Source organism: Rhodamnia argentea, chromosome 5, assembly GCF_020921035.1.
Source record: "Rhodamnia argentea isolate NSW1041297 chromosome 5, ASM2092103v1, whole genome shotgun sequence".
Taxonomy (NCBI): Eukaryota; Viridiplantae; Streptophyta; class Magnoliopsida; order Myrtales; family Myrtaceae; genus Rhodamnia; species Rhodamnia argentea.
Genome location: NC_063154.1, coordinates 825,023 through 852,713, shown reverse-complemented (window position 1 = coordinate 852,713; position 27,691 = coordinate 825,023). Strand labels below are relative to the sequence as shown.

General features: G+C 40.2%; 3 protein-coding genes and 1 pseudogene across 3 annotated transcripts in view; 3 read left to right on the top strand and 1 right to left on the bottom strand.

The window, feature by feature from the left end:
- The window catches only part of LOC115742228 (serine carboxypeptidase-like 40), a 34,106-nt gene extending 6,438 nt beyond the window's left edge, over positions 1-27,668 (top strand). The window contains exon 8 of the mRNA XM_030676377.2: positions 27,608-27,668. The gene's annotated coding sequence lies outside the window, so the exon portion shown is untranslated. The remainder of the gene's footprint in view (positions 1-27,607) is intronic.
- On the top strand, positions 479-27,677 carry LOC115742227 (serine carboxypeptidase-like 40). The gene is made up of 8 exons (XM_030676374.2): positions 479-1,082; positions 1,622-1,729; positions 1,809-2,083; positions 2,630-2,890; positions 3,015-3,226; positions 3,383-3,488; positions 3,638-3,769; positions 27,593-27,677. The coding sequence occupies exons 1-8, from the start codon at positions 701-703 to the stop codon at positions 27,605-27,607; spliced, it is 1,491 nt and encodes a 496-aa protein (XP_030532234.2). The 5' UTR covers positions 479-700; the 3' UTR covers positions 27,608-27,677.
- Positions 10,245-13,478, top strand: LOC115732266 (serine carboxypeptidase-like 40). The gene is made up of 7 exons (XM_030662916.2): positions 10,245-10,634; positions 11,207-11,314; positions 11,418-11,692; positions 12,312-12,572; positions 12,700-12,914; positions 12,990-13,095; positions 13,243-13,478. Exons 1-7 carry the CDS (start codon positions 10,253-10,255, stop codon positions 13,387-13,389), a joined length of 1,494 nt encoding a protein of 497 aa, XP_030518776.1. The 5' UTR covers positions 10,245-10,252; the 3' UTR covers positions 13,390-13,478.
- Positions 20,726-27,691, bottom strand: part of LOC115742302 — a 46,898-nt pseudogene continuing 39,932 nt past the window's right edge.

Sequence of the window (27,691 nt, the reverse complement as noted above, 5' to 3'; positions counted from 1 at the left end):
GGTAGCCCCGCCAGCCATCGATTGAGGGCCAAAACTTGCTAATGCGTAACTTAAACTAGATAGAAGTGGGCTAGTCATATAAAAAGTTGGTAATTTCATATACTAGGTGAAAAATTTAAATCGTTGGTGAGGAAGGTTAATAAGCATTGGTAGAGGATCAAAGAAGTTTTAAATAAGGAATATTAAGCGCTGAAAAGTAATGAAAAATATAAAAATGTAATTTGATATATAACATATGAAATTAACTAGTCATTTTTATTGTTTTCAAACTAAACTTGGTATAATGACCATTATAGGAAGGTTTTGATAATATCTATAATAAGCGGATGTGTTTCCACATGAGCAAACACTGTCCGTATTGGAGTCACATGGCACAACATGATTCCGAAAAGGAAACAAATCTTAATTGCATGGACATCACTACCATATTCTCTTTCTTCCGATTGTCTACATTCATAGCTAATTCGAATCCGATTCTGTACATTAAAATCACCATTAATCGTGGCACAACATGATTGCCAAAAATCCGGCTTACTCAGGTTGTTGAGACTTTCCCGTTCAACCACCAATTGCCATCTTCGTCTTCCGATTTTCCATATACACAGATCTTTGGAATCTGAATCTAGACATTAGAACCCCCATTAATACATCTCTCTCACTCTCTCTTGGCTCGAAGAGCAAGAAGCTGAGAGCAGAAGGAATGGAGAGAAACCCCAAAGCACAGTCTTCCCTTCTTCTTTTCTCTTTATGCATCTTGTCATCGCTTGTTCATGTACATGGAAAGAAGCAAGGAGAAGTTCTTGATTCTCTGTACAAAGCCAAGTCCAAGAAGTCTTGGATCGACACGAGCCTTTCTCAGGCGAGCGATCACCAGGAAATTCTCAATTCCAGGATCTATCGTCAAGAAGGACTCAAGGAGAAAGATAGGATCCAAGGGTTGCCTGGACAGCCGCCGGTCGACTTCGATCATTATGGCGGTTACGTCACCGTCGATGAATCGGCCGGTCGAGCATTTTATTATTATTTTGCCGAAGCGGGGCGAAATAAGGACTTGATGCCGCTTCTTCTATGGCTTAACGGAGGTGCGTGCCTTGGTTTTCTCAATTTCGGTTGAGCTCCAACGTCATTTTCAGTTTTAGAAAGCAATATAAAGTTTGCTTCTCTTCAATGCAACCATGTTACTCTCTTTTCTTTGGAACTTGTCACAGTTTTTATAGCCAAGATATATAATTGCATGGTAGTTTCAGGGACATGTTAGGCATATCTTAAAACGTGATCAATCGGTATACGTACTTTAATGCTACAATAATATAATGAATATAACTTTGTCACCAGAACTAAGCATGTTTCTGATTTTTGCGGTTGGCTTTTTATCGATTTTGAATAACTTCGAGCTGTCACATTGATTGCTTAATGAAGCAGGTGCTTTGAGCTCAAGCGTTGCTATATGATCACGATTTGCCATTTTCTAACTTACCTTATTCATCTTGTCAATTCCAACATATACAAGATATCATTTTTATGGTTATCTGTCGGCCTCATTATTTTGTAAATCCTCTTTAGCTTATCTTCTGGTGGGTTTAAGTGAGTAAAAGTTAGCTATTTATGCTGTTTTTTGCAGGTCCTGGTTGCTCATCCCTCGCCTATGGAGCAATGCAGGAACTTGGACCGTTCCGAGTCAATAGTGATGGGAAGACTCTCTATAGAAATAAATTTGCATGGAATATTGGTGAAGTATTTAAAAGAATCAAAAGTATTTCACCTTTTCTTTTTGCTGATTATTAATCATTTGTCTCTTACGAGTGCAGCTGCGAATGTGTTGTTCCTAGAGTCTCCGGCTGGCGTCGGTTTTTCTTATTCTAACACAACGTCGGACTATAGCACGAATGGAGACAGCAAAACAGCTGTAGACAATTATGTATTCTTGCTAAATTGGCTGGAGAGGTTTCCCGAGTACAAGAATCGCGATTTTTACATTTCAGGCGAGAGCTACGCGGGCCATTACGTGCCTCAGCTGGCTCACAACATCCTATACAACAACAGGAAGGCAAACAAGACCCTGATCAACCTCAAAGGGATTATAGTAAGTTGTTTTCATGAATCGCATAGTCTTTTTCTATATCAGATTGTGATATCGTTGGAAACACCTAAAGTCATTGGAAAAGCTTTAAGCTTACGCGTGTTTTTGTCTTGGTCTTTTGCGTTCTAATGAATGATTAAAAGCTGGAATTCATCGTGCACGTCTTGGTTGTTGTTTTTATGATTGGAGTTACTAGATGCTACTCAATTGTTCCATTTGCTATAATGTTCTTCAACTAACAACTAATCATGTGCTTATTGTAGTCAACATTACATTGGAATATTTGGTAGGAACGTTGCATCTCTTGATAAATAAATAGCGTGAATGCCTCATTATCGTTGCTGTAGCAGGTATTGTAATGTAACTAGTCGCGCCATAAAACATATCAGATATGATGCTTTTTGTCTTTTTCTTTTTTTTTAGAGGGGGGGAGGGAATCAATTTGATTCGATGAATGTAACATTAGTAGGTAATATTCTCTTGTTACTAACCATTATTGATTAGCACTAATCCAGTCCATTAAATCATCTGACATATGGATGAATGCAGATTGGAAACGCAGTAATCAACGACGAGACGGACCAGAGTGGGATGTACGAGTACTTCGCTACGCATGCGTTGATATCCGATGAAACATGGCATGCAATTCAAAAGTATTGCAACTTCTCACCAAATGTTACTGATCAAGTACGCCAATGCTTTTCGGCTACGTTGGATGCGGATAATGACGTTTCTGCTATTGACATTTATAACATCTACGCCCCTCTGTGCTCCTCCTCCAACCTGACGGCTCATCCCAAGCCGACCAACGTGAGCTCAAATCCCTTTGCTTTTTTTTTTCGCCACTCAAACTTTTGCACTTCCGAATGATGATATGCAAATTTAACTCAAATTTGCAATGGTTATAGAATTTCGGGTTGTTTTGTTTTGCTAGATCATGAACTTCGACCCGTGTGGAGACTCCTACGTGCATGCTTACATGAACAGAGAAGATGTGCAAGAGGCGCTTCATGCCAACGTGACAAAGCTCGATCACGACTGGGAACCGTGCAGCGATGTTGTCCAGAGCTGGGGAGATAGCCCATCCACCATCATCCCTCTCCTCCAAGAATTCATGTCCAATGGACTTCGCGTTTGGGTGTTCAGGTAAATAAAATTTGCGCACCATCCATGTTATAAGAGAAAGATTGCGACGAGAAGAAAATCAGGTAGAACCAATTAATGTTGAGTCATCAACAACTTTCGGCAATCCTTTGAGTGTGATTGAAGTGGGATATGACTAACGGATGATTGAAAATGCAGCGGGGACACCGATGGAAGAGTGCCGGTGACATCGACCCAGAGGTCTCTTAGCAAGATGAACCTCCCAACTAAGAGTCCATGGCGTCCTTGGTTCATTGGGGGCGAGGTGAGGCGGCTTATTCTTTTTCACAACATCGACCCCTTTGAGTTACATACCCTTTGGCTATTCTTGTCTTGGATCCCCTCCTCATAGAGGGGTTGGTTGGCTCGATTTGCTGAACGAAAATTAATCCGCACCGTGTTTAACACATACAGGTCGGAGGGTACGTGCAAGTGTACAAGGGAGACTTGACGTTTGCGACGGTTCGAGGAGCGGGGCATCAAGTTCCGAGCTATCAGCCCAAGAGAGCTCTCTCTCTCATCTCTCACTTCCTAGCTGGCTCTCTACTCCCAGTCAAATAGACCTTTCAATTTAGGAATTGAAGTACTTCGACGAAGAAATTGATGCGGAGAGGAATGCAAAAAGGGGGAAAATTGGCGAAGAGAAGGAACCAGAAAGAAAGAGTTAAACTTGTTTGTTCTTTAGGGCTTAAATAGTACATGGAATGTGTTCCATTGTGACTTTGTTTCCGTTAACGAGTGGCTTAATCAGCAAAACAATATCAAGAATCTGTGGAGCTCAGCCTAGTCTCAAATGTTTCAATATAGTTCTCTTTGAAATCACTACCGTGGATGATTTTCGCGATCTTATTTCTTTTTTCATCCTTTTTCTATCCATTGTCTTTTTCCTTTTTTCTTTTCCGTATCCCCTGGTTGGTCAAGTGACAATTCCGAGATCGTGGGACGACTTGAACATAATGGATAAAGTGATGGGGGAGCATTGGGCTCTATCAATCAACTTATGTTGACACGCAAGAATGTTTGCCGATTATGTGGAAAAGTTATTGATTAATGAGTTGTCGATTCTTTCTTTGCCGATCAATTATTGAGTTACTGATTCATCGAACTAGTTGCCGAATTGCTAATCAATAATACATGGTTATTCTCAGAAATTTCCTTGGATACGTGCTGATCTCTTGAGGTCGTTATTTTCTGGTCAAGGTTGGTGAACGAATTTCAGTCCAAGTTTTATGAGTTTTGGATATGTTGAAGGTTTCAAGAGTCAAGTTCAAATTTCTAGGTTTTTTAATGAATTTTCTAGTTCCTAGGTTTTTATTGTGTTTTCTAGTTCTTATGTCAATTAATGTTGGGTAGTTCTCATGACTTTATTGTTTGGTCTATTCCCTATGTAACATTCACTCTATAAATGGAGACGAATTCTCAAATGTAAGGCAGACGGTTTTGATTAAAGAAATTATATGAGGTTTGCCACCGTGTGAGCAAATATCTATCTCTAGCATCTGTATATTTGAAAGTTGGACTCTTCCTCGGTGGTGAGCCAAAGAAGCACTACATCTTTGGTCTTGTTGGTGAGCTTCTCCTATCTCAAAGCCCTGTATTATCGGCTGGTGATATTTTGTTGGCCTTGGTGGTGAATTTCGTCAATCCCGATCGTGATCCTTAGCCAGTAATATTTTGTATGTCTTGGTTCTAATTGTAATCTATCATGTATTTCCATTTACCCACCGACATCCATTCCTTACAGTCTCATCTATCCCTACTTCCATCGACCATCACTCAAGACATCGTTTGCCCATCCCACACACTCATGAAATCGGTATCAAAGCCTAAGGTTGAACTCGTTTTGAGTGATTTGTTATGTTACCCATTTCTTATTTCATCTCATACTTCCATTAAAAAAAATGGCTGGTTGTCATCAATGTGGATCAAATGTTGCGTTTCCTCAGCCTGAGAAAGAGACCTATGAGATGTGGAGGTGAATATTTTAAGGAGACAAGTGCAGCAATTGGAGGAGCATTTGCAATGCCTTGAACTTCATAAACATGATGTTTTGCGTCGGGGTTCTAGAGAAGCTCTCTTTGATAAAGAAGATGTCAACCGCTTCGTTGGATCTAGAACTCATGCTTCAAGCGAAGAAGACCTTTCTTGACTCAACTTCAAAGGCCTCATAAGATTCATCAAGATTCTTATGTGGACGTTGAAATTCTTGAATTCGCCGGAAAAATGCTTCCGAAAGAATGTATAGATTGGTTGCACAATGTAGAAAGAGTCTTTGAATACAAAGAAATATCAAATGATCGAAAAGTGAAACTTGTTGCTATCAAGCTCAAGAAACATGCTTCTATTTGGTGGGAGTACCTACAAAAGCAAAGTGCTTGCGAAGGAAGGAGCCGCATCACAACTTGGGAGAAAATGAAGAGAGAATTGAAAAGAAGGTTCTTCTTGGAGAACTATCGTCAAGATACCTTCCTCAATTTTCACAATTTTAGACAAAAAGAGCTGCCTGTGAAAGAATATACAGCAGAATTTGATGACCTCATGATGTGTTGTGATGTTTATGAATTAGAAAAGCAAGCTGTTGCCCGCTACCTTAAATTGGCGAAGAGAGGGAATAGGAAAGAAAGACTTAAACTTGTTTGTTCTTTAGGGCTTAAATGGTACATGGAATGTGTTCCATTATAGTTTTGTTGACACCAGAAATTATCCAAGGATACGCGTGGCAAGTACGTCAGGGAGTCATGATCAGCTAGGAAAAGGTGTACTGGAGCTAAATACGGATCAATCGGAAAGACGCCACATGTTATGGTAAATTCTGGCGTCATTCCTTTCAGAGCAAGAAAGAAAACGTGCCAAAAGGAGAAAAACCTCAAAAGATGGCGTGCAAAGTAGGCAACTGTCAATGATGAAATCAGCCTAAACCGTCGAAAGATAGGAAGACGTGTTGAAAGTGGAGCAGAAAGTGGAGAGCCGAAGGAAATAACCGCTCGATGGTTACCTAAGCTATTATATAAATGCTCTGCGTTAGACACAAAAAAGAGAGGACATAACAAACAAATCCTTATCTTTTCAATTAGCTTTTAGCCCCTTAGTCTAGCTGTAGTTTTCAGATTCTTGTTATTGATTCGATTTCGGCGAGTTTCATAACCAAAGGTAGGTATCGTCGATCAGATTCCGGCGTCTGCTCATCGGGTCCAAGATCGTCGATTCAATTCTGGTGTTGTAGCCTTCATCCATCATGTCTAGTACCGTCGATTAAATTTCAGTATTATGTTCTACGGCGTTCGGTGCTGTCGATTAAATTCCGGCATTGTGTCATGTAGTTTGGTTCGGCCTCGTCGATTCAATTCCGATGTCGTGTCCTAAGTTTTAACGCGTTGAAGGTTGTCATATATGGTGGACCATCGAACGTGTTAATTATCAAACTATCAAGAGTCCGTATTATGCCTATGATGTTAATATAAACATTCCTTGCATTTGACATTCTCTGTACAAAACAGGCTCGGAACTTCTTATTGGAAAACGAACAGCTTGAGTTCGATAAAAGATTTCTACGTTTGCAATCCTTTTGTGCTTCAACCCTTTTGGGCCAAAACTCAAAAGTCTGCTTAGGCCTGGTCGAAGGATTTTAGCGCCAACAAGTTTGTTTCAGTCAACGAATAGTTTAATTAACAAAACAATATCAAGAATCCGTGGAGCTTAGCTGAGTCTTAAATGTTTCAATATAGTTGTCTTTGAAATTGGTACCGTGGAAGATTTTCGCAAACTTGTTTCTTTTTTCTTCCCTTTTCTTTCCTTTGTTTTCTTTCATTTTTTCGTATCCCCTGGTTGGTCAAGCAACAATTCCAAGATCGTGGGACTACTCAAACATTATAGATAAAGTGATGCGGGAGCAATGGGCTCTATCGATCCTCATGACGATGCGCAAGAATAGTAGCTAATATGCGGAAAAGTTATTGATTAATGAGTTGTCGATTCTTTCTTTGTTGATCAATTATTGAGTTACAAATTCATCAAGCTAGTTGCCCGAATTCGATGCTAATCAACAACATATTGATGGGAGGTTATTCTAAGAAATTTCCTTGGATATTTGTTGATCTCTTGAGATGATTATTTTCTGATCAAGGTTAGTGAACGAATTTCATTATAAGTTTTATGAGTATTAAATATGTTGTAGGTTTCAAGAGTCGAAATTCAAGTTTCTAGGTGTTTTAATGCATTTTCTAGTTCCTAGGTTTTTGTTGTGTTTTCTAGTTCTCATGTCAATTAATGTTAGGTTTTTCTTATGACTTTAGTGTTTAGTCTCTTTCCTTAATAATCACTCTATTAATAGAGGCGAATTCTTAAATGTTAGGCAGGCATTTGATGAATGAAAATATATGAGATTTACCTCTGTGTGAGCAAATATCTGTCACTAGCATTTATATCCTTGGAAGTTGGATTCTTTCTTGGTGGTAAGCCAAAGAAGCCATGTATCCTTGGCTGGTGATACTAAGTAGGCCTTGGTGGTGAACTTCTCCTATTCCGAAGTCTTGTATCATCAGCCGGTTATATTCTGTAGGCTTTGATGGAGAATTTTGTCAATCCCGATCGTGATCCTCGGCTAGTGATATTCTCTATGCCTTAGTTCTGATTGTAATCTATCATGTATTTCCATTTAACCATTGTTATCCCTTCCACACACTCATCTATCCATACTTCCATTGATAATTACTCAATACATCATTCCCCATCCCACAAACGCATCAAATTGGTGTAAGAGCTCAATGTTGAAATACTTTTGAGTGATTCGTTTTGTTACCCATTTCTTATTCTATCTCATACTTCCATTAAAAAAATGGCGGGTCATCGTCAACGTGGACCAAATGTCGAGTCTCCTCAGCCCGAGAAAGCGACCTACGACATGTGGATATGGATGTTTTAAGGAGACGAGTATAGCAACTGGAGGAGCATTTGCAATACCTTGAACTTCAGAAATATGATGTTTTGCATCATGATTCAAAAGAAGCTCTCTTTAATGAAGAAGATGTTAACCCCTTCGATGGAATTGGAAGTCACGCTTCAAGTGAAGGAGAACTTCTTGGACATTGACATCAAAGGCCTCATAGGATTCATCAAGATTCTTATGTGAATGTCGAAATTCCTGAATTCGAAGGAAAAAAGTGCCAAAAGAATGCATGGATTGGTTACACACTGTAGAAAGAGTCTTTGACTACAAATATATGTCAAATGATCAAAGGGTGAAACTAGTTGCCATCAAGCTCAAGAAACATGCTTCTATTTGGTGGGAACACCTAAAAAAGCAAAGAGCTCGCAAAGGAAAGAGCTGCATCACAACATGGAAGAAAATGAAGAAAGAATTGAAAAGAAGGTTCTTACCCGAGAACTACTGTCAAGATACTTTTATCAAATTTCTCAATTTCAAACAAAAGGAGCTGTCTATGAAAGAATATACAACAGAATTTGATCACCACATGATGTGTTGTGATGTTTCTGAACTAGAAGAGGAAGTTGTTGCCTGCTACCTTAAGTGGTGAACTAGCCCTAATTTAAGGGTGACCATTCAGAATTCATGTGATATTGTAAATAACTACTGTTAAATATATTTTCTTTCCCTTATGATTGAGTAATGTAATATAGTAGATGGATGTGCTAATTACAGTTAGCCCTAGTTTATGGTGAACAAGTATAAACTTTGTGTCTCTACTTTTACTCTTTATTTCATTATGATTGTGCGTTTAATCCTAACAGTCGGTATCCTCCATCCTTTGTGTTTGAATTGGCAATCTTAATCCATGGTAAGACTGCCTTTTTATTTGAATTTCATATTATCTAATTTACGGATTATGATCTTTAGGTAGTTCAATTTTTGAATGATTTAATTTTTTATCAAGATTGCACGTTTAAATTGTCTGCATATTTTAGATTAATAAGATGCTTAGGTTAATTTGATTCCTCTTGTTTTCTCATTACGTTAACTGAGGCTTGTCGGGGTGTCGACCTTTGAGCCTATAATGTCTCATGCATTATGTATGATTTTTAAATATAATATATAGTCTCTATGCATGATTAGTCAAATCTTTTTTATTTGCATCGAAATATGGACAGCAATATGTTCTTAAAGAACGTCGATGAGTTTTTTCATATGGCATATATCATATTTGTTGGTGCATCTTGTTGACATTCATCATTTGCATATCATATATATATATATAACACGCATATTTAAAATCCAGGGTGCATTCGTAATTCATGTTTGGAATACTGCATATCAACCTCAAGAAGCAGATAAAATAGTTCATGGTTTTCATTGACAAGGTAAATTTCAAATAAAAGATGCCATTAGGGTCTCATATAAGTTGTATAATATTACTTAGTCCCATAACATTGTTTACGGGATCATAATCTGCATTTTGTTATTAACGTATGTTAGATTAAAATTTATTTAGTCATAGCATTTTCATCAAGTTGTGTGTATTTAGTGGTTATCAAGCCCATGTGAAGACATTAAGAGCCGAAAATCATGACTTTCAACACTAAATATGGTTATCAAAGAGAAAAAAAAATGGTAACAAAAGGAAGCTGTAGAATAATTTTCTAGTTGTAGATACATCTTCAATATTAAGCCACGATATCCATATTTGGTAACAAATCCTATATGATTCGATTAAATTCAATAAAAGGAAAGTATTTCTATAGTAAGTAAGCTGCATGTGTTTCCATATGAGCAAACGCTGTCTCTATTGGAGTCGCATGGCACAACATGATTCCGAAAATGAAGAAAATATTAATTGCATGGCTATCATTACCTAGATCTAATCAAGCTTACTCAGGTTGTGGGGACTTTCCCGGTCAATCACCAATTCCTGTCTTCTCTTCCGATTTTCTATATATGCAGCAAATTCTAATCCATATCAATATATAAAAAACCACTATTAAACACACAAACTCTCTCTCTCTCTCTCTCTCTCTCTCTCTCTCTCTCTCTCTCTCTCTCGTGGTTCGAAGGGGAAGAAGATGAGAGCACAGAGAATGGACAGAAACCCTAAAACACGCTCTTCTCTTCTTCTTTTCTCTTTCTGCATCTTGTCATCGCTTGCTCATATCCATGGAAGGAAGCAAGGAGAATTTCTTACTTCTCTATACAAGGTGAAGTCCAAGAAGTCTTGGATCGACACCAGCCTTTTTCAGGCAAGCGTTCACCATGAAATTCTCAATTCCAGAATTTATCTTCAAGAAGGACTGAAGGAAAAAGATAGGATCATCAGGTTGCCGGGACAACCGCCAGTTGAATTCGATCATTATGGCGGTTATGTCACCATCGATGAATTGCCCGGTCGAGCGTTTTATTATTATTTTGCCGAAGCCGGGCGAAATAAGGAATCGATGCCACTTCTTCTATGGCTTAATGGAGGTGTGTGCTTTAGTTTTCCCAATTTCGCTTCATTTCCAACCGTCATTTTCACGTTCAGAAAGCAATATAATGTTATCTTCCCTTCCAAGGCAACCATATTTCTCTCTTTACTTTGGAATTTATCACGGTTTTTAGAGCCAAGATATATAATGGCGTGGTAGTTTCAGGGGCATAATAGGCAGAGGTTAAACTTGATGAATAAAATAATGCACATAACTTTGTCACCAGAACTAAGCATGTTTCTAATTGTTGTGGTTGGCTTTTTATCGATTTCGAATAACTTCGAGCTATCACATTGATACTTAAAGCGTTGAGCTCAAGCGTTGCTAGATGCGTTTTACGTTTTTAGGTGCAATTTATAGTCAAAGTATATGAATATAAGTTATGATCACGATTTGCCAGTTTCTAACTTACCTTATTTATCTTGTCAATTCCAACATATACAAGCACAAATGAGCCATATGTATCATTTTTATGGTTATCTATCCACGTCATTATATTGTTAATCATGTTCAGATTATTTTTTGGTGCGTTTGAGTGAGTAAAAGTTAGCTATTTATGCTGTTTTGCAGGTCCCGGTTGCTCATCCCTCGCCTATGGAGCAATGCAGGAACACGGACCGTTCCGAGTCCATAGTGATGGAAAGACTCTCTACAGAAATAAATTTGCATGGAACATTGGTAAAGTATTTAAAGTAAAAAAACACAGTTTAGTGTTCTCAAAAGTATTTCACCATTTATTTTTGCTGATTGGGGGGATCAAGTATTTGTTATACAAGGGCAGCCGCGAACATGTTGTTCCTAGAGTCTCCGGCTGGTGTCGGTTTTTCTTATTCCAACTCAACGTCGGACTATCGCAAGAACGGAGACAGCAAAACAGCCGCGGACAATCTTGTGTTCTTGCTAAATTGGCTGGAGAGGTTTCCGGAGTACAAGAACCGGGATTTCTACATTGCAGGCGAGAGCTACGCAGGGCATTACGTGCCTCAGCTCGCTCACAACGTCCTAAACTATAACAATAAGGCAAACAAGACCCTTATCAACCTCAAAGGGATTATGGTACGTTGTTTTCATGAATTGCATTGTCTTTTGTCTATATTAAACTTTGGAATTATTGGAAACAGCTGAAGTCTGAACATTCACAATTGGAAATGCTCTAAGCTTGCATGTGTTTTTGTGTTGTAATGGCTAGAAGTCATCATGCACGTCTTGGCTATAAAGTTACTTTCCATATTGAACCTCATAAAAAATGTACAGAAATCTTGTTATCTGTCATAATGAGCAGAACAGGTGATTTTGGCTGTTGTTTTCATGATTGGAGTTGCTATCTGCTACTCAATTGTTCCATTTGCTATATGGGATTCAACTAAAGGCTAAGCATGTGCTTATTGTAGGCAACATCACATTGGAATATTTGGTAGGAACGCTTCATCTCTTAATAAATAAATAGTGTGAATGCTGCATCTCTTATTGGGTGGTCAAATTTTGATTCGATGAATGCAGCATTAGTCGGTAATTCTCTTGTTCGTATGTAGCCACTATTGATTAGCACCAATTCTGGGCATTGAAGCCATTCCTCGTGACTCATTATATCTATTAAATCGTCGGACATTGGTAGATAGATGAGAAAAAAATAATAGGATTGGTTTTAACTGAGGATATATATGGACGCATGTAGATTGGAAACGCAGTAATCAACGATGAGACGGACAACAGAGGGATGTATGAGTACCTCGCTACGCATGCATTGATATCTGATGAAACATGGAACGCAATTCAAAAGTATTGCGACTTTTCACCAAAAGTCACCGATGAAGTAAGCCAATGCAATTCGGCTACGTCGGATGCGGACAGTAATGTTTCTCGAATTGACATCTACCACATCTACGCCCCTCTGTGCTTCTCTTCCAACCTGACTTCTCACCCCAAGAAGGCCAACGTGAGCTCAAATTCATTTCCTTTTTGTTTTCCACTCAATCTTTTGCACTTTTGCACGATAATATGCAAAACCCTACATAAAATTGGCGATGGTCATAGAATTTTGAGTGGTGTTTTGTTTTTGCTAGATTATGAACTTCGACCCGTGCAGCGAGAAGTACGTGCATGCGTACATGAACAGAGAAGATGTGCAAGAAGCGCTTCATGCCAACTTGACGAAGCTCGATCACGACTGGGAACCGTGCAGCGATGATGTTATCGAGCACTGGGGAGATAGTCCTTTCACCATCATCCCTCTCCTCCAAGAATTCATGTCCAATGGACTTCGCGTATGGGTGTTCAGGTAACTTGAAAAAGACATGTTTTTGTCTGTGGGTGATTGAAGTCTGGTATGACTAACAAATAATTGAAAATGCAGTGGGGATATGGATGGGATAGTGCCGGTGACATCGACCCAAAGGTCCCTTAGCAAGATGAACCTCCCAACCAAGAGTCCATGGCGTCCTTGGTTCAGCGGGGGTGAGGTGAGGTGGCTTATTTGTTTTCACGACGTCGACCCCTTTTAGTTACATACCTTGATCATTCTTGTCTTGGATCCCCTCGTCGTAGAGGGATCAATTGGCTCGATATGCTGAACCAAATGTAATCCGCACCGTGTTTAACGCGTATAGGTCGGAGGGTACGTGCAAATGTACAAGGGAGACTTGACGTTTGCGACGGTTCGAGGAGCGGGGCATCAAGTTCCGAGCTATCAGCCCAAGAGAGCTCTCTCTCTTATCTCTCACTTCCTTGCTGGCTCTCTACTCCCAGCCAAATAGGCACTTCAAGTGCTTGAAGATGATGGATTGATCCTTGAGGATTCACTTTTCTCTCTATTTTCTTTTTCTTTCTTTGGTAATTCATAGGGTCGCGCATGTAAATGTTCCGTTTATTTGGAATTCAAGAACTTCATTGTTTCTATTTTAACGGAGAAATTGAAGGGGAGAGGAATGTAAAAGCAGGGAAATTGGCGAGGAGAGGCAACCACAAAGAACGAGTTGAACTTGATTGAAGTCTTAGGGCTTAAACAGTATATGGAATGTGCTCCATTTTAGTTTGGTTTCGTTAAGGCCCTCGCATATCAAGAATAGGAGTGATCGGTTTTAGGGTGAGACCCCATCTAGATTGGGGAACCGGACCAGAATGGCCGATTCCCAATGGGAACTGGCCCATTTGGTCCTGGAACCGGACCGACCGGTCTGGTCCGGTTCCTGTGTGATTCCAATGGATCGGCTGCATTTGAGGTATACTTCCAAACCCATTCTGGTCTTGAGACAATTGAAGAAACTGAGAGATATTTGAGGGTTTGTCTCGATTTTAGGTTGGACTCAAAGAAAGGGAGCTGGGCTCAAGGGAAAAGAGAGATTGAGGGTTTCAAGAACAAGGATCCTATTTGGCCTCTGGAGGAGGGTGAAGATCAGGCCATCCTTGTCCTGGTTGTAGCGGTCGAAGGTGTTGCAGATCTCTACCTCCGAGGAGGACTAGTCGGATCCTCAGAAGGTCATGAACTTGGCGTGGCTTGATGAAACCGTCCTTGTCAGAGTCGATATCCTCCATGGTGAGGTCAATCTCGGTAGAGGAGGAGGCCAAGGACAAAGCAAGAGAGAGAGGCAAGACTAGATCGCGAGAACGAGGCTTTGAGCGAGAGGGATGCGACTCGGGTGAGTGGTGGTGTCGAGGCTGCGACAGGTGTGAGAGATTGAGAGTGAATGAGCATGAGGGTAAGACTGGGGGTTTGTGAAGAATGGATTAGGGTTTTCAGGTTAGGAAAAGAGGTGTGTTCGAGGTGACGAGGGTTTGTGAAGAAATGAGAGTTTTCAGGTTTTTAGCCTTGGAAAACAAATAAAAAAATGGGTCCAATCCAGGTGGTCCGGGTGAATGATTCCACTCTTGGAACCGGGAATCGGACCAAAACTCACCGGTTCCAATTTTAAGGAACCGTGAATCAGATCAGTGCCATTAAGAACTATCCGGACTAGAGGGAACCATTTAGAACGAGCTAGTTCGGTCCAGTTTGAGCAATTCCTTTTGCTCACCCCTAATCAAAAGTGTGGGGAGCTCATATCGAGTCTCAAATATTTCAATATAGTTATCTTTGAACTATAGTTAAAAGATTAGGAACGCAATTGACCAAATTAAAAAGTTTAGAATTGAATTGACCGTCTAACTCAAGCCACGATTTCAAGTTTATAGGAAGATTCCAACATAACGGATAAAGTCACATCATGGACGAGCACATGTGAACTACCCTCCTACGATGGCATGCTTTTGAAAGAAGGAAACTAACGCTTTCTTTCCAGATTTTTGAGCTGAAGATTTATGAAAGAAGATATTCAACCAACTATGAGCGAATTCATGGAAAGAAATATGGGGAAATTCGTGATTAAAGAGCATATTCTAGGCCATATATTTTCGGTGGAGTTTTGTTAGGCGGAGGGAAGCTATGTCAGATAGAGCAAATTCTTCGAGCACAAAAGAGACTGAGAGGAAAAAGTAAAAAAGAGGATTCGGCGACCATAGCTCCCGGGTAGAATTAGGAATAGGATCGAATCAGCTATAGGAACCGGTTTAGTTCCAAGTTCATTGGAAATTGGTCCGATTCTCGGTTCCATGTTTTTTTGGAACTTGTACTATGTGATTCGGTTCGCAATTCCCACTCGGGAACCGAATCGAGAATCGAGAACCGAGGAATTGGATCGAGAACTGAAAAAACAAGTTGAGAGCCGGACCAGAAACCAAGGCAACCCTAAAATAGAGCATGACATGTACAATATTCCATGACGCTTGGGTGAATGAAAAAATTATTCCTTCCTCCGAGAGCGACTCCTTGGCTTTCATCATGGTTTTTGACTTCTCCAAGAGCATCACATTTAGTTTTTCTGTTACGTGTTTTAGACTTTTTATTATTTATTTTATTTTAGAAGTTACTATTTTATGGATCATTGCTATTGAAAAATGGTGATTTTTATTGTCACGTCCAATCTCGTTTTGTTAAACGGTCAAATAATAAATAAACAGAACAATAAAATAAATAAGACACCAGATATATGTGGCTTGATCGTAGATACTTATATCCAAGGGAAGAGCAACAATGAATTTCACTGTAATCAAGCGATACACGGAGATTACAAAACACACTCTCGAGTTACTCAATCACTCTCGGTGTATTCTAGCGTCAATTACATCCAATAACGCACACAGTATTTAGCCCTCGGTTTCTAGTGAAATAATCTCTCAATCTCATAAATGAATTATACAAATCTAATGACAAGATTTAATCGGCTAAAAAACACTAAAAGATATTAGCGTAATTTCACGAACGAAGAACCCACAGATAAATCCCAAACAAGTGCTCACACACGGCGCTTCAATAACTGATTTCTCGTATCCACCCAAGCAATCCCCTGAAAATATATAAACGTGCGCATTTGCCAAGGAAATGTCAAAAAACTAATGTCAACAAAGTTCAAGTTGACCGAATACCTATCAGATTCTTATATATGTTGAACCAACCAATCTTTCTTGTTTTACTGACCGAATTCCACACGGAAATATATTTTCGTGATCTACAAAAAATCTGGTCTTATCTTTTTGTTGACCGCTCACTTGTTGCACACTGATTCAAAATCAAGATAAGTTCAGGAAATCACCGAATCAAGAAATCTATATTTCCATGGACATCCACATATATCCAATTTCAGATTTTTGCTTCGGGCTCAAACTTGAGACATATTTTAACAATCTCCCTCTTGGCTTGACGTTTGAACCAGGTCATAATTACTTCGCTAATAATTCGAACTTCAGCTGCTACTCTCCCATAGCCCTAATGGGTTGAACTGCCACAGATGCCTTCCAAGTCCAAGCTGCACTTGAACTTTGCCATAACCGAGGGCCTCATTAAAACACCAACTGCACATGTATCTTTGACTGCTCCATAAGAACTTTTTGACACAAGCTCCTTAACCACATATTAAGGTGCCCAGGAGCTGTAAGTTGAATCCTTTCTCAGCTCTCGTTTACTCGCCTCTCTTTCCAATTTTACTTTTCCTCCAAATTCGCAATTTTCTGATGCTTTTTTTTTCCCCCTCTCTATAATCATCAAGTTCAAACGAAGCGCTGCTTGCAAGAAGTTACTTGACATCAAAGGTGCCCAGGAGCTGTAACTTGAATCCTTTTTTGGGTGGGAAATGTTGGATGTTTTGGTTGGGTTGTCGCTCTTCTTATGCGGAATTCTTTGAAGCTCTTTGTTCGGTTCTTTGCTTTTTCACCATTTTTTGTGATTGGATGTATTTTGGGTATTGTTGAATTGATCGAGTGGGTATTGGCCCCTGTTCAGTTCCTTGTGTTTGGGCGTTTACTGCAATTATTCTATGTGTTCACAGATGGAACTATTGCTCTTGTCGCTCATGTGATGTTGAGACTGCTATGGATGCTTGTCTTCCAATTGGAATTACTTGCTACGATCGATTTTGGTGAACATGCTTGTAAAAGTGATCACACGATTTACAGTAATGGAAATAGCGACGACGTTTGATATGCTTTTGCATTTAAGTATCTGAAGCGCAAAATTTGATTTTTATTCTTTTAGGTACTCATTTTTTCATTGTCCCCTCTATCTTTCTTTGGGGACCTGAGTGAGTAGCAATAGTTATTTAGGCACTTGTTGCCCAGAATAGCATATCAAAAACTGCAGGATCTAATTCCCTGAATTGCTAATACTAAACTGTTGAATGGATTTTAGGGACAACAGATCAAAACTGCAATCGATAGGGAGTAATTTTCTCTGCTTTTACATTCCTCTCTCAGCATCAATATCTTCGATAAAATAGAAATAACCAAGTTCTTCGAGTTAAGGTTTTGCATATTGTCGTTCCAAAATGCAAAAGTTTGAGTGGGAAAGGAAAAGAAAAAAACAAAAGCAAATGAATTGGAGCTCACTTTGGTCTTCGTACCATAGAGGGGTGTAGATGTTCGTAAATGTCAATGCTAGCCGAGTTGCATTGAGGTTACTTCATCGGTGACATCTGGTGAAAAGTCGATTTGCGACTTTTCAATTGCATGTCATGTTTCATCGGATATCATACATCGCAAGAGTCACAAACCAAATGGTGTTTGCTTCGAGCAGAAAAACCTTGTGGTGGGAAATGACTGCATTTCCCCAGAAGCTCAACCAGTTGTAGCTTCGTGGCGCCCGCCACCGTAACATCGTATTTTTGACAAAACCCAAACAGCCAGGGTAACTAAGCTTGAAGGTGGCCTTGAGGAAGAAACCAAAAATGAAAGGCTAATTGGCTGAATGAGACCGTGTGGAGAATCAGAGCTGTACCAAGATCCACTACCTACCCATGTACGCTAGCTAAGCATATGTACGTGCTGAGAGACAATGGCGATCTCTACAGAGTCAAGTTTCGCATCAAGAAAAACGGCCTAAATGAGCGACAGAGCGAGTGTTGTTCAGTCCAGTCCAAGGTTACCTGACTCAGGTGAGCCCCTGTTCGCTGGACCAACTTCCTCCTCCCCTGGATTACCCCCACCCCCACCCCCACCACCACCAGCCGGTCGAGGCTGATCGTGGATGAAATTCTGCCTTAGCTGCTTCCACAAGACACAGGCAGGCTCACCATCCTCAAAATGGTCTGGATTCTTCAATTCATGTTCCGTGTAGCCCAGTCCACTACGGAAGAAATTCCGTGCAGCATTGTTACTCTGCCTCACATTTACACGCACCAATTCGGCATCATTAACCTGTTCAACATCATCCAAAGTACGGGTAAGATAAATAGACTCTATATGATCTAGTCTTAATCTCTTGTTAGTGTCAAATGGGGCAATCGACTCCGATCGTGAAGTGGAAGGAAGGATCCCCTCAAGGGCATGCCAAATCCCTCTTGCAGATTTGATCCCAAACGCAATGATTGCATTGGAGGAAAAACTAAAGATAACCGTAACAGATTGAAAAAGGAAAGAAACAGAGAAAACCCTAAAGCTCCGATCATCCCTGCACACCGCGGAACATCGCACAAACAGAGTATAGTAATACTAATTACGCTTTTACGAAAATCTTTAAAACCAGACATCCCTAACCAGAGACTCTCCTACAAAAGTGAAGAAGAACAAACGAGAAATGTACCGACGGGAATACCTCCATCAATTGAGAGTGAGCAACGTTCACGAGCTTCGAGGTGAGGCCGCTCCGGCGATAAGGCTGCAAAACAGCAATGGACCTGATGTAGCCGACCCCTTTCCTTCCCTCCATATCGTCCATATCAGCCATGACGTAGCCGACGATCCGGCCATCAAGGCCCTCCCGCAACCCTCCCGCAACCCATTGGAGATGAGGCCAGGTGAGGATGCCGATGGCGAACTGCTTTATCAAGTAAGCGTCGCCCTCGGACAAGCACTTCTGGCTGCAATCTTGAATTTGGAGGAGATCGTCCGCCTTGGCCCTGCGTATGCAAGCCGCCATTGCTGATCGTGGAACGGGATTTTGGGTTTCGGGAGAGTCGTCAGAGTTTGGGCGGGACGATTCTGTTTTCAGTTTCCAAGAAGAAAGACTGTTTTTGGGGGAAGGTCGGTGCTAGAAACTTTTCACTATCTCTTAAAAAAAAAACAAAAAGGAAAAGGAAAATTCCTGCCAAAAGGCAAAAAAAAAAAAAAAAAACAATTACTCAAAAAGTCCAAAACCTATTGTATTTGTGCCAATTCAGTCATAAACATTTTGATGATTTGCCAATTTAGTCATATATCTTTTGAAGTTTTGCCATTTTACTCCTAAACCTATTATTTGAGTAATTGGCCGAAAAGACTAAATTGGCAATTTGTTAAAAGATTTGGGATTAATTTGACAAATCATTAAAATGTTTAAGACTGAATTGACATGAGTAGAATGTTTAGGACTTAATTGACACAAGTGCAATATGTTTAGAACTTCTTCGATAATTTTCCCGCTTATTTAGAAATAAGTTTGGCCGTGCAGGAATTTTCTATTGGCCACTTGGACTGAATAACTTGAGGGAGGGAAGCATAGTCTTCACTCTAATTACGAGAGGGCCAGGCATATCAAAATTCTAATTTAGTGATAACATCATAATTTTTCTTTCAATTTGCTAGAACAACAACCATCATGTCATCACACATTGCCTTTCCTCTTCGTTCTTTTTGCTCCTTTTCTCCACAACTGGAAAAAAAAAATATAAATAAAAAGAGAACCTAAAATCGTCTTCAAAGGTGGAGCAGCTTCTAGTGAAATTCATGCATTTTCTGAGAGCCTTCTTCACTTTCTTTTATCTATCCCTCCTAAAGAAGAAGAAGAAGAAGAAGCTGATGATACTGGTTGGTCCATGACGTAACTCGAGACTAGTTCCCCCGTGCTTTGATCCAAAACACGCAGCACGCCGTCTATTCCACCAACAACCAGAATCGACATGTCATACTGCATGTGTCCCAGTGAGTACAGCATGTTTGGGCTCACTCGTCTTTCCCACAGAACCCCCATTTTCCCGAGTAATTAGCATCAGCTGCTTATTTTTTGAAGGGTATCGAATATGGGGACCAAATAAACCAAACCCACCCCCCACCACACACACTCTCTCTCTACATGTTCAGAGATGGGGAACATTCTTGATTTCATTAAGGTACCAATTGCAGAGAAATCAGCTTGCATGTTAATAAGTTGAAGAGAGGAAATGAATTCCATATACAACACGAATGGAAAATAACATATGGCGGTGGAATAAACTATCATTATTTTGATTAACAGAGATTGTTTGTCTTTCATGACAATGTATGGCTTTTACATTTTCAATACATAACTTTCACCGTTTCCATTTGTGATTTTGATTAATTAGTTATCTTGGGGTTATTTTCTTTGCTCAACAATCTCGACAGTGCTATGCTCATTTAGAGGGTGGAAATAATGTAAGCCTTGCTCTGACATGGCAACTTTCGTTTAGTTATCAGTTGATGTGGGTAAAATATGCACGAGCACATCAGCAGCTTTGAAAACACTAAACATTTTCTCCACGTTCCTATAGCCTAACCTAAATCATTTCCGCCCGCATATGTGCCAACTCAGCTTTCTAAAATTGAAATTTCAAGTTCAGAGACTAAGGACCAGCAACAACCAAAATGATAAGATGCCCCTGAATTCCAAGACAAAGCTAAAAGCTATAAATAAACGACTTCACATTGACGGTAACCCCGAATTCTCAGCTGTAAAAGTTAACTGAACTGAAATAGCTCGATGATCAAAAAGTAAAAACAACCTAGGCCTTGAGGCAGCAGACAGCCTGGATCTCTTCTTAGCCAAGCTCTCGCTATGGTGATCACGCCGCTCCTTCGACGCTACCAGGTAGTCAGCTACCTCTGCCTTTGCCTTGGCAATTCTCTACTTCTTGTTAGCAATTCTCTTCACGCTTCCTTTGTAATGTCAATGGCGTAACTGCCTCCTCTTAATCTTAGGTGCTTTGACATATTTCCGCATGTCATCTTCCTTCGACAGGTCAAACGAGATACGAACATCATCGGGAGCCAGCCCTCCCTGCTTCATTGGAAACCCTTGTTTGTCACAGCCTCCCATCATCTTATACACGTAGCCGAATTGCTGCCTCACATAGAGGATAATCAATAATTGAACTGACAAGAAAAAATCGCCGAAAAAGCTCCATAGAACTATTGCAGACACATACCTCAACCCGAGCAACTTCAATTTCTTGTGAGATCCTCTTGTCAAAGTCGGCCCGACTGCATGGAAAAGATTATAAAGACTGTCATTACTCCACATCCCTTTTCTATTGCTATAGAGAAAGTTGGCCATTAACCTCTACAGATGATGATATTTCCGATGAAATCAATGAAATAGAACTTAAGATTTAGGGGATCCATTAAATTGTTATGATCCAATCCTTAAGTATGAAATGCAAGTGATGCTGGTTTCCATACAATAAGATCAAGTGCCGCAGCACGGCCTCTAAGAACTTGAATAGCCAGATAAAACCAAATTGTATCCAAAATGTAGAAAAAAAAATTTCTCAGTTACCTTTCAGAGCCAAACTAAATGAACAAATGTAGTCCGCCAGCTTTGGACATGTCTAAGCAATAAAGAATTAGCTTTTCTTTAATACTAACAATTGGATCAGATATACATGCAAAAAGATCAAATTTTTATGCGCAGTGTATTTCTAAAACAATGAGGTTCATCTGGACCAAGGCTAAAAGCCAGAGTTGGAATTCTACAAATAATCCAAGTTTTGCAAATTGCATTTATAACTAGACTAAAAGAACAACACTTGGCTACCAAAACCCATAGTACCATCAATGCTTCGACATTCGCTACGTAATAAACAACTCAGAAATGTATCATCCTATCAGTAACTTTCAATTTCTTTCCCCCTGTTTAGAGTTTAAATCAACAATAAGCAACTTTTCTCAACCCAATTTGGAATATCCCCAAAATTACTCCATATCGATTACCCCATCCCACAATCTGTCCCTACAATCCATTCAACATTTTGGTATTGGCAATTCATGAAGGCAATTGTGTAGTCCATAGAAAGACTCAACTTATAGCTTCTGGTCATTTTCGATCTGAAGCTTCTTCTGGCAACCAGTGGTTGGATTCACTAGAGTGAACTTGATGATTATAGGGAGGGAAAAGAAAACGCATTAGAGAATTGCGAATCTCGAGCGAAAGAAAAACAGAAATAGAGGCGCGAGTAAACGAGAGTTGAGAAAGTACCTTTATGTTGATCGTTGAGAGAATCGGAGGGGGGGAGCGATTACAGCAAAGGACCAATTCGCACCACCAAGAAGTCGCTTTTGGCCGCCTGAGCAGAGCGGGGATTTCCACGCGGACAAGGGTTTCTGCCGTGCTTGTATACAGTGCAGTGTGTTCTGGCGGTCGAATCTTTCCATGGACTAGAATGGTTGATTCCATGGAAGAGCCAAAGGGGATTTTATATTAAACAAGGGCCTCAACAAGTGCCCTAGTTATTTTAAAGAATACTCTACCATAGCTATTTTCTTTATTTATTCCTTTCTGAATTTTTTTCATTATTTTCTTTCTCATTTTTTTTCCCGAGAAAAAAAATTATTAGAAAAGTTCTAAACTTATTGAAATTGTGTCAATTTAATCCTAAATATTTTTCAATTTTATCAATTCGGTGCATTATGCCCGCAATCTCTTGCCGCGGCTAGGCAAGGGTCGCGAGCTCTCGTCCAGCGGCCAGCAAGGGCTTGCAGCCCCAAACAAAACAAAAATGAAAAGAAAAAAAAATATGCATAATTTAAAAAAAAAAAAAAAAAGAATGCAAAAGTTTGAGTGAGAAAAGGAAAAAAAATAAAAGCAAATGAGTTTGGAGTTCACTTTGGTCTTCGCAGTCAAGTTGGCCGAGAACCACAGGGGCGCAGATGTCGTAAAGTCCAATGCCAGCCGAATTGCACCGCCGGACGAGAACCTCCGAGGGGCTGATGTGCTGGTGCATGTTTTGCTTACATCAACTGATATTCGTTGATGTGGAATGAAAAAAAAAATTGGTAATCTGCTGTGTTCAGCGATGATGGGAATTCTCTTTGCTTCATTGGATTTGCCGAGCTTTGACCTTAGCTTGCCGTCTGGTGGAACTCGATTTGTTCACTAGTACGCTGCGTTACATGGAACATTCTTACCGTTGCTGTCTCCTCAAACAACAAATTGAGTTCCACCAAGCATGCTCCCCCCCCCCCAAAAAAAAAAAAAAGACTGTAATCGAAGTACCTTTCGAAAATATATGGATCAATAAGTGAACCGACAAAAGATATGGGGCAAATGTCTCACGAAGCAGTCTATCATTTCGTGTAAAACTGGGGATTTGTTGAACCCTTGTGATGCTTTCAATCGCTTCCTCATTACTCGCTTGCAGATCATATGCTATATACTCGCCAAAAGGTACTAAAAACTGCACCGCCGGAGATTCCCTTCACCCGAATCCCACGGTTCGCAGGAGACCAAGGCTTTGAAGAATGTCTCTTCACTTCTCACACAAAACTCACGCGTGGGCATAGTCACGCCACCATATAGAGCCGACGGTGGCCAATGTCCAACCATGCTGAGGGACTCTGATCCAACTTTTGATAATGAAGTCCCAAGTTTGTTTATAGGCACAAGACAAATCGACCCCGAGTTAGGTCGCCTTTGGTTGGGCTTTAGGACTTTAGGTCTTTAAAATCCTCATGATAAAAAAATTTCAGACCATTTTTTGAAAAATGTCAGCTTTAACAAAGCGGCAGGTGACTTTGAGGAATAATGAACATCTTTCCCTTTCAATTTTGTCCTCAGTAACATTTACAATTCCTAATTTGCAACTGTTCGTCTTCTCTCTCTGGAAATTGATGTTACAGATATGGTCGCCAGTGAAGCTCTATCGAGGGTTGCACGACGAGAAAGCACCGCTGCCCATGGTCAATGAGCCACATCGACGATTGCAGGTCTATTATGCGAAACCTGGAAGGTTGCGGCTCAGGCAAGATCTGGCAAGTTGACGGCCGCCAAGGTTGATGGTCGCCGAGGTTGAGGCTCACCGGCACTCTCTCCCATCCATTTTCCCGTTGCATTTTCAATCACGCACAAAAGTCTTGGGCATCTTCCCTATTCATGCATGCATACACGCAGTTGTCGCGAAGTTCGTGATCTGGCAAAACACAACGCAACCCAAAACTCTTTGGTGGAAATGTACTGGCTAACTCGATTAGTGGCATTTGGTGAGAAGCCGCAATACTTTTGAATTGCAAGACCTGTTTGTTGGCCGTCCAAAACGGCCACTCGTTGTCGTCACCGTAATAAAAAAACTAGCCCCTTTATGCTGGTCTAGGGATTATTCTTAATAGCCAATCCGATCCTATAAAGTCTCAAACACCGAATCATGACAAGAATCGCATAAAACTGTATGCAGAGCCGTCCATAGTCACTAGTGTTCTCAACTCTACTGATATGGATTCAATATGATAGTGTGACAAATGGATGACACCTCATAAAAGAGTTATTTTATGTGTTATCCCCTTTGTTAGGCACATTCTCTTTCCTTAAGTGTCACGAAACCTTATGTGCAGCAAAAAATGTCTTTATGGTTCCAATGAACCTCGATATGTCTTTCATTCATGGTTACCATACCTTACGTATAACAAGACATATCCTTAAGGTTAATAGTTGAAAGCCCCCTAGCCTTTACTCAAGGTTTTACACAATACCTTGATATTTACACCACATACATGTATTCAACTCAAGTACTTCATTGCATGCAAAAAAGTTGATACATATCAGAATGTTACAAGATGTAACATACACAGATGCAAACTGTATTATAGCATGACAAAAATAGCTCCCCACTAAGCAATGGCATCTAATGATGCTCCTAGGCCCATGTTAATGACATGTCGTTCAAATACAAAAGGGTGAAGGATTTTCGTGAGTGGGTTTGCAATCATATTATCTGTAAAAATATGCTCTATTGCAATGTCACGACTCTGTACTTTCTCCTTTAAGGTCAAGTATTTGACCTCCATATGTTTACACCCCTTGAGACCTTTGTTGTTGTTGATAAACAACACTGCAGTTTGATTGTCATAATATAACTATATGGGTCTATCCACAAAATCAAAGACGGTCAACTCTCTAATGAGATTTCGGAGCCAAATAGCCTAAGTAGCAGCCCAATAGCATGCTATAAACTTCGAATGCATAGTAGAGAATGTCACATTAGTCCGCTTTTGACTTTTCCATGATACTGCATCTCTTGCTAATATAAAGATATACCATGCCGTCGATTTCCTCTCATCCCGACAGCTAGCAAAGTACGTATTCGAATACCCTACTAGCTGTAGGTCGTGAACATGTTTATAGAATAGCATATAGTCTTTTGTCCTCTTTAAGTACCTTAGTACCTTCTTAGCAACAACCTAGTGATCGTATCCTAGATTTGACTAGTATTTGCCTAGAAATCTAGTTGCATAAGCAATGTCCGGTTTAATGCAAACTTGAGCATACATGATACTTCCAAGTGCACTAGCGTAAGGTACATTCCTCATTTAGGCTTTCTCATCATCTACATGAGGACACTGCGACAGACTAAATTTATCACCCTTAACGACGGGAGTAATTCTTGGCCTACAATCTTAGCTATTGAATTTGTTCAAAATACGATCAACATATGCCCTCTAAGACAAGCCCAATAATCGACGGCATCATCAAGGCCCTTCATGTCAAAATTCGTTGATAACATTCGTTTTGCCTCATGTAGTAATCCAATATTACTGCTCGCAAGCAAGATGTCATCAACATAAAGTACGAGAAAAATAAATTTTCTCTCACTGACCTTGCAGTATATACACCGATCCAGCTTGTTCTCAACGAAGCCGAATGAAGTGACAATACTATGAAACTTCAAATACCATTGTCTAGAAGCTTGCTTAAGCTCATAAATTGGCCTTTTCAATTTACATACAAGGTGACTTGAATCATCGGCTGCAAAACCTTCGGATTGTACCATATAGACCTCTTCATCAAGATATCCATTCGGGAAAGTAGTTTTAACATCCATCCGGTATAACTCCATATCAAAATAAGATGCTAATGTCATGATCACTCTGAAAGAATCTTTAGAAGAGACTGGAAAAAACGTTGCCCCGTAGTCTATGCCTTCTCTTTAAGTGAATCCTTTGGCTACTAGTCTGGCATTAAATTTCTCAATTTTTCCTTTGGAATCCCTTTTGGTCTTATACACCCATTTGTAGCCAATGGGCTTGTGGCCTTCAGGCAATTCAACAAGCTCCCAAATACCATTATGTTTCATAGATTGCATCTCGTCTTTCATTGCGTCTATCCACAAACCAGCTTCAGGACAAGAAACAGCTTTTGTATAAGTCACTGGATCAACCACACAACCGACATCGTAGTCATGCTCTCCTAAATATACTATAAAGTTCGGTGGTATAGCTGATCGTTTCTCCCCGGTGGATCTCCTAAATGAAGTTACTACAACCTCATCCCGAATCTGAGGGGTTTGAATAACTTTATTGGGAACTATTTCAGCGATAGGATCCCGGACCTCAACGGACTCGGTTTGTGGTGTGGGAGGTTTCACAACTGTTTGTATAGGGAGAGAAATTGATACGGCGTTGGGCACCGAACCGTTTTCCTTAATAGTCTATAAGTGGCTACCCTTCTCTGCTACGTCAAATACCAAAAACTTTGCTTTTTGTGATTCCACAATTCTCGCACCTCCATTAGAGTTATAAAATCGATATCCCTTAGAATGATCTAGGTATGACACGAAGTAACACCGAGTGGTTCTTGAGTCAAACTTACCTAATGTTGGATTATATAACCTTACTTATGCGGGACATCCCCAAACCTTAAGGTGGTTCAAGCTAGGTTTACGTCCAGTCCATAACTCAAAAGAAGTCAATGGAACAGCTTTAGTAGGCACCCGATTTAGTATGTAGAGTGCCATTTTTAAAGCTTCACACCACGGAAAATCAGGCAAGTTAGTTCTACTAGCCATACTCCTCACCATATCCATACGGGTACGATTGCGCCTTTTGGCTATACCATTTTGTTCGGGACTTTCGGGCATAGTAAACTGAGTCATTATCCTAGAATCCTCCAAGTATTTGGCAAATGGCCTTTTAAGCTGTCCAGCATTGCCATGTTTGCCAAAATACTCACCACCTCGATCGATCTCGACAACCTTTATGACTTTTCCCAACCAAGAGTCCATGGCGTCCTTGGTTCCTCAGGGGGGGAGGTGAGGTGGCCTATTTGTTTTCACAACATCGAACCGTTTTAGAGGGATCGGTTGGCTTGATCGACGTATATAAGTCGGAGGGTACGTGCAAGTGTACGAGGGAGACTTGACGTTTGAGACGGTGCGAGTAGTGGGGCATCGGGTGCCGAGCTATGGGCCCAAGAGAGCTTTCTCCATCATCTTTCCCTTCCTTGCTTGCTCTCCCCTCCCATCTAAATAGACCCTTCAAGTGCTTGAAGATGATGGATGATAAATGCTTGAGGACTCACTTTTCTCTCCATTATCTCTTTCTTTCTTCGGTAAT

Coding starts and splice junctions, on each gene's coding strand:
- LOC115742227 (XM_030676374.2), top strand. CDS start 701: ATGGAGAGAAACCCCAAAGCACAGTCTTCCCTTCTTCTTTTCTCTTTA. Junction 1,083..1,621: donor TCTTCTATGGCTTAACGGAG/GTGCGTGCCTTG, acceptor TGTTTTTTGCAG/GTCCTGGTTGCTCATCCCTC. Junction 1,730..1,808: donor TAAATTTGCATGGAATATTG/GTGAAGTATTTA, acceptor TTACGAGTGCAG/CTGCGAATGTGTTGTTCCTA.
- LOC115732266 (XM_030662916.2), top strand. CDS start 10,253: ATGGACAGAAACCCTAAAACACGCTCTTCTCTTCTTCTTTTCTCTTTC. Junction 12,915..12,989: donor CTTCGCGTATGGGTGTTCAG/GTAACTTGAAAA, acceptor TTGAAAATGCAG/TGGGGATATGGATGGGATAG. Junction 13,096..13,242: donor CTTGGTTCAGCGGGGGTGAG/GTGAGGTGGCTT, acceptor TAACGCGTATAG/GTCGGAGGGTACGTGCAAAT.